Consider the following 5,617-nt stretch of genomic DNA (forward strand, 5'->3'; position numbering starts at 1 on the left):
ATTAGCAGGTCACAGTAGTTTGACAGGGCAAGCACAGATTCTGGAAGGTGTGATTTGACGCTCGAGCGGAAACTCCTACGCTCGAGCGCATCTCTGTTTCTTCGTATGCAGTTTTTGTTCAGTCCGCTCGAGCGGGCTATGTTGAGCTCGAGCGGAGATCGCGGATTCAGATTCCTATTTAAAGCTGCTAACGTTGTTTTGTTGCACACGGTTTTTCCAGATCGAATCAAAACAAACTAGGGTTGAGTTTAAAGTCTGCTTGGGAGATTTTTGAGAGTTTTTCTTGATGTCTTGAGAAGAGTTCTTCACTCAGGATCTAAAATACATACATCAAGGAGTTGGTTTCTTTAAATTCAAGAGAGAGTTCTCTTCGGTGGATTCCGAAGATTCTAGCATATAGTTTCGAAAGGTGTTTGATTCTATATGTGGGTGAGGTTGTGGAATCAACTTCAAGATTGATCAGTTCCGAGATGAAGTCGTGAAAAAGAGTTACAGAAGATTCGGAGACAGATTGACTAAGTTGGGTAATTTGTAAAATATCTTTGTAATCTTTTTACTTCAGTAGTGGATTGATTTATGGCGTTTCGCCCGTGGTTTTTTTAATCACAGTTGGAGGTGTCCAATTGTGGTTTTTTCCACGTAAAAATCTTTTGTGTCGATTTATTATTTAATCTGACAAAACAAACAATCTAAATCACTTTCGTAAGTGCTTGTTGATTTAGATTGTGTGTTTTTGGATTTTTGGGATTTGGAATATTTTAATCTTGATCTAATCACGAATCACTTAGATTTTCAAATTTGAATGTATATTTCTCCAAAACATGTTCAAAATGTGATCAAGTGGCATGAGAGGCATGAAGACATGATGGATTCTCCAAAATGATGTATAATTGTGCCATGCATGAATGAATTCCATGAAATTCAAACTCAAATATGCATGCATGTAAGCCATTCAACTCTATTCTTCCATTTCTCGATATTCATAGCTTCTTTTCTTCAACAACAGGTCAATGAGTACAAAAATGAGAGGAATTCAACTTCTATATGTCATATCTACATGAATTAGTGATGAATGCCATACCTAGTGTTGAATTTAAGTGTGGTCTTAGCTTGATTCTCCAATTCTCTAGCAATTCCCTTTCAAATTCTCCTTCCTCTCTCTAAAGTGTTGAGTTCAACTTCTCTCTCTCTCTCTCTAATCTCAGCCCTAGAGTGTATATAATGAGTTCCTAAGCTTAGATTGAGTCTTATATAAGTGGTAATCAGCTTAGCCTAATCAAAGTTGATTAAGGTTAATTAACTAGGCTTAATTCTATTTAATCTAATCAGTTTATTCTAATTATTTTGATCCAAATCAAATCTCAATTGAAGCCACCATAAAATTCTAAATATTCCAAATAGCTTATTAGGCTAGTCAATTTCAGTTTCTGAAGCCGTTTAGGCTCCTAATTTGCCGACTCTAAGTTGTTAACTTAAACAGATATTCCATATGTCAACAGATAATTATAGAATTAAACATGTAATCACACAATCAAGCACATAATCATGCAATTAAACTCATTAAAACTATATAATGTACTAGTTTGGAGGTCAGGGTCATCACAATCTCTACCCCGTAGAAGGTTTGGTCCTCTAAACTTAAGTTACCTTCATATGGAAATAAATGCGGATATCGTTGCCGCCTCTCTTCCTTTTTCTCCCAAGTGGCCTCCTTCCCATAGTGTTCTCTCCACTCGACCTTCACCATAGGGATAGTTTTGTTTCTCAATTGCTTCACTTGCCGATCAATTATTTGCACGGGCCATTCTTCATATATCATATCATCGTCTAGAGCAATCCGGTGGTAATCAATCACATGGAACGGATCTCTAAGATACCCACGAAGCATGGATACATGGAAAACGCTGTGCACTTGTTCCATTCCCAGTGGCAAGGTAACCCGATAGGCAACAGGACCCAACCTCTCAAGGATCTGAAACGGTCCAATGTAGCGAGGAGTCAGTTTTCGTTTTTTTCCAAATCTCATGTGCCTCTTCATTGGGGTCACCTTGATGAATACAATATCTCCCACTTCGTACTCTAAGTCCCTTCTTCACTGATCTGCATAACTTTTCTGTCGACTCTGTGCAGTTTTGAGCCTTTGTTGAATGATTTTGATCTTCTCAGTCGTTTCTTGCACAAGTTCAGTCCAATAAATGGCTCTATCACCAACTTCTGTCCAACAAACTGGCGATCTACACTTTCTGCCATATAGTGCCTCATATGGTGCCATACCGATACTCGCGTGAAAACTATTATTAAAAGCAAATTTGGCCAATGGAAAATAAGTTTCCTAGCTTCCCTGAAAATCCAATACACACATACGAAGCATGTCTTCTAAGGTTTGAATAGTTCTCTCGGTTTGCCCATCGATTTGTGGGTGAAATGTTGTACTAAATCTCAATTCTGTTCCCATTGCCTCCTGCAAACTATGCCAAGATCTAGAAATAAATTTAGGATCCCATTCTGATACAATAGACACTGGAACCCCATACAATCGAATAATCTCATCAATGTAGATAGTAGCAAGTCTATAAGCAGCAAATGAAGTCTTTACAGCAAGAAAGTGAGCAGATTTAGTCAATCTATCAACTATAACCCAAATAGAGTTCATACCTCTAGGTGTCCGAGGTAGGCCAACAACGAAGTCCACGGTGATATGTTCCCATTTCCATTCCAGAATAGGAAGAGACTGAAGCAGACCTGCTGGTTTCTGATGTTCTGCTTTTACCTGTTGGCATTGTAAACATTTAGAGTTAAAGTCAGCAATTTCGCTTTTCATGTTAGGCCACCAATACACTAATTTCAAGTCTTGGTACATTTTGATGTTTCCTGGATGCATAACAAACATTCACTTGTGAGCTTCCTCCAAATTTTCCTTTTCAAATCCGTATCATTCGGGACACACAATCTCTCCTGATATTTCAATACGGAGTCTTCATTTATGAACCCCGGTTTAGGCTTGGTGTCAAGTTCATCACTAATCTTCTTCAAGAACTCATCATCCAACTGTTTCTGTTTAATTTCTTCAATAATGGCAGGTTGGGAAAACATTGCGGCTATCAAGCCTTTTTGTTCAAAAGGCACTACTTCAATTTTGAGTTTTTCAAACTCCAGCAGTAGCTCCCTTTGATCTGTGAGTAAACAGGCAAGATTCCCCACATTCTTTCTACTAAGGGCATCCGATACAGTATTAGCTTTGCCCGGATGGTAGTGAATCTGTAAGTCACAATCTTTGATTAATTCAAGCCACCACCTTTGACGCATGTTCAACTCCTTCTGTGTGAAAAAGTATTTCAAACTCTTATGATCTGTATATACTTCACATTTGACTCCATACAAATAGTGTCGCCATATCTTTAATGCAAACACAACTGCAGCAAGTTCCAAGTCATGTGTAGGGTAATTCTTCTCGTGTGGTCTCAACTATCGAGAGGCATACGTAATAACCTTGTCATTCTGCATTAAAACACAACCCAAGCCCTTATAGGATGCATCACTAAAAATCACAAAATTTTCGGTACCTGAGGGAATAGTGAGGATTGGGGCTGTAGTCAGTCTTGTCTTTAACTCTTGAAAGGTTGTTTCTCTCTGATCCCCTTTTCGAGTCAACTGAGTCAATGGCATAGCAATTTTGGAAAAGTTCCTGACGAATCTTCGGTAATACCCTGCTAATCCCATAAAACTACGAACTTCTGATACATTAGTTGGGGTAGGCCAGTTAATAATAGTTTCAATTTTATGAGGATCCACAGATATACCATCCTTATTAATAATGTGCCCCAAAAATGCAATTTCAACAAGACAGAATTCACACTTTTTGAATTTCCCGTACAATTGTTTTTCTCTGAGAGTTTGAAGAGTCAGTTTCAAATGTTGTTCATGCTCCATTTTACTTTTCGAATAGATCAAGATGTCATCAATGAATACAACAACAAAGTCATCTAGGAAAGGTTTGAAAATTCTATTCATTAAATCCATAAATGCTGCAGGCGCATTTGTAACCCCAAATGGCATGACTAAAAACTCATAATGCCCATACTTGGTTCGGAAAGCAGTCTTTTCAACATCCTTAGCCTTAACCTTCGATTGATGATATCCTGATCTCAAATCAATCTTCGAAAATATATGTGCCCCCTGTAACTGGTCAAACAGATCATCAATACGCGGCAAAGGTTATTTATTTGTCACTGTTACCTTTTTGAGTTCTTGGTAATCAATGCATAATCGGAGAGTGTCGTCTTTCTTTTTAACAAAAAGTACTGGTGCGCCCTATGAGGATGTACTTGGTCTAATAAACCCCTTATCAAGCAATTCCTGCAACTGAATTTTCAATTCTTTCATTTCAGTAGTAGACATACGGTAGGGAGTTTTAGAAATTAGTCGAGTTCCCGGTATTACATCAATTATGAATTCAATTTCTCTATCAACAAGTTGGCCAGATAGTTCATCCGGAAACACATCTGGAAAATCTATCACCACTGGTATACTGTCTAGAGTAATGTCTACCGCTGGTTCAATTATTACACTACACAAATACCCTTGACAACCTTTATTTATTAGTTTTCGGGCTTTCATGGCAGATATAAGGTATGGTGGTGAGACTACCCCTTTTCCCTCAAAATAAAATTCATTTTGCCTGGGAGGTCAAAATATTACTCGTTTTGAGGCACAATCAATAGTTGCATAGTATTTAGTTAGCCAATCCATACCCAAAATAGCATCAAAATGTCCCATGTCTAAAGGTATTAAATCAACATACAAAGTAGCATTCCCGAGAAATAATTCACATGCAATAAACACAGTTGAACATAACATGGATCCCCCCGTAGGTGATGCAACACATAGTATATAATTCAATGTTTCCATAGGTCTATTCAAAGTTCCAGCAAAGACCATAGAAATAAATGAGTGCGTAGACCCGGAATCAATTAAAGCGTAAGCAGGTTTACCACAAATGGATATTGTACCTGACACTATGGCCTCAATATTTTGTGTATCCCCTGGAATCAATGCAAAAACCCTTCCTTGCCTTTGATCATTTCTTGTGGCAAACGGTACTGTAGCTGGTCTTGTTGTAAGAACTGACCCTATTGAGCTCGTGGCGCCTAGATTACTATTCTGACGTGACTGTATGCAATCTTTCGCCATATGCCCCATCTTTCCACACTGGTAGCAAGCCCCCGTAGTGCGATGGCAAACACCCCGGTGTTTCTTCCCGCAAATGGTACAAGCAGGTGTTGAGCAGCCATTTTGGGTTGACCCCGAATTGCTGGAATTCCCAGACTTCATCTTCTTATTGGTTGATGGTGTCCCTTTATTAAAATTCGGTCTCCCACCTTTCTATTCAAAATTCTGTTTACGATTGGTCACATTCCTTTCCGCTATTAGTGCCCTATCAAGTACATCCACATATGTTGGCAATTTGAGCACATTGATTTTATCTAAAATTAGATCACGCAAACATCCCTCAAATTGTCTAGCCTTCTTGTAATCTGTGTCCACCATATAGGGCGTGAAACGGGCTAATCTGTGAATTGAGCCTCATACTCAGCAATTGATTTGTTTCCCTACTTCA

General features: G+C 38.5%; 2 protein-coding genes across 2 annotated transcripts; both read right to left on the reverse strand.

Moving 5' to 3' along the window:
• Positions 1–1,543: 1,543 nt before the first annotated feature.
• Positions 1,544–2,038, reverse strand: LOC114308116 (uncharacterized). The gene has a single exon (XM_028253606.2). It carries the CDS (start codon positions 2,036–2,038, stop codon positions 1,544–1,546), a length of 495 nt encoding a protein of 164 aa, XP_028109407.2.
• A 294-nt stretch (positions 2,039–2,332) lies between these two features.
• LOC145802200 (uncharacterized) lies at positions 2,333–5,199 on the reverse strand. The gene is made up of 6 exons (XM_082894869.1): positions 5,010–5,199; positions 4,326–4,550; positions 3,564–4,139; positions 2,889–3,173; positions 2,743–2,770; positions 2,333–2,624 (listed from the first exon to the last, which is right to left on the reverse strand). Exons 1-6 carry the CDS (start codon positions 5,197–5,199, stop codon positions 2,333–2,335), a joined length of 1,596 nt encoding a protein of 531 aa, XP_082750995.1.
• Between the last annotated feature and the right edge of the window lie 418 nt (positions 5,200–5,617).

This window comes from Camellia sinensis, chromosome 11, assembly GCF_055761805.1.
Source record: "Camellia sinensis isolate YWXY chromosome 11, ASM5576180v1, whole genome shotgun sequence".
In the NCBI taxonomy this organism is placed as follows: Eukaryota; Viridiplantae; Streptophyta; class Magnoliopsida; order Ericales; family Theaceae; genus Camellia; species Camellia sinensis.

Bases quoted from the DNA above. Each gene is read 5' to 3' on its own strand.
- LOC114308116 (XM_028253606.2), bottom strand. From the start codon at position 2,038: ATGAAGAGGCACATGAGATTTGGAAAAAAACGAAAACTGACTCCTCGC.
- LOC145802200 (XM_082894869.1), bottom strand. From the start codon at position 5,199: ATGGGGCATATGGCGAAAGATTGCATACAGTCACGTCAGAATAGTAAT. The intron at 4,551-5,009 runs GTACAATATCCA...TAATTGAACCAG, and splicing joins TATTGAGGCCATAGTGTCAG to CGGTAGACATTACTCTAGAC. The intron at 2,625-2,742 runs GTCTGCTTCAGT...TATAGTTGATAG, and splicing joins AGAACATCAGAAACCAGCAG to ATTGACTAAATCTGCTCACT.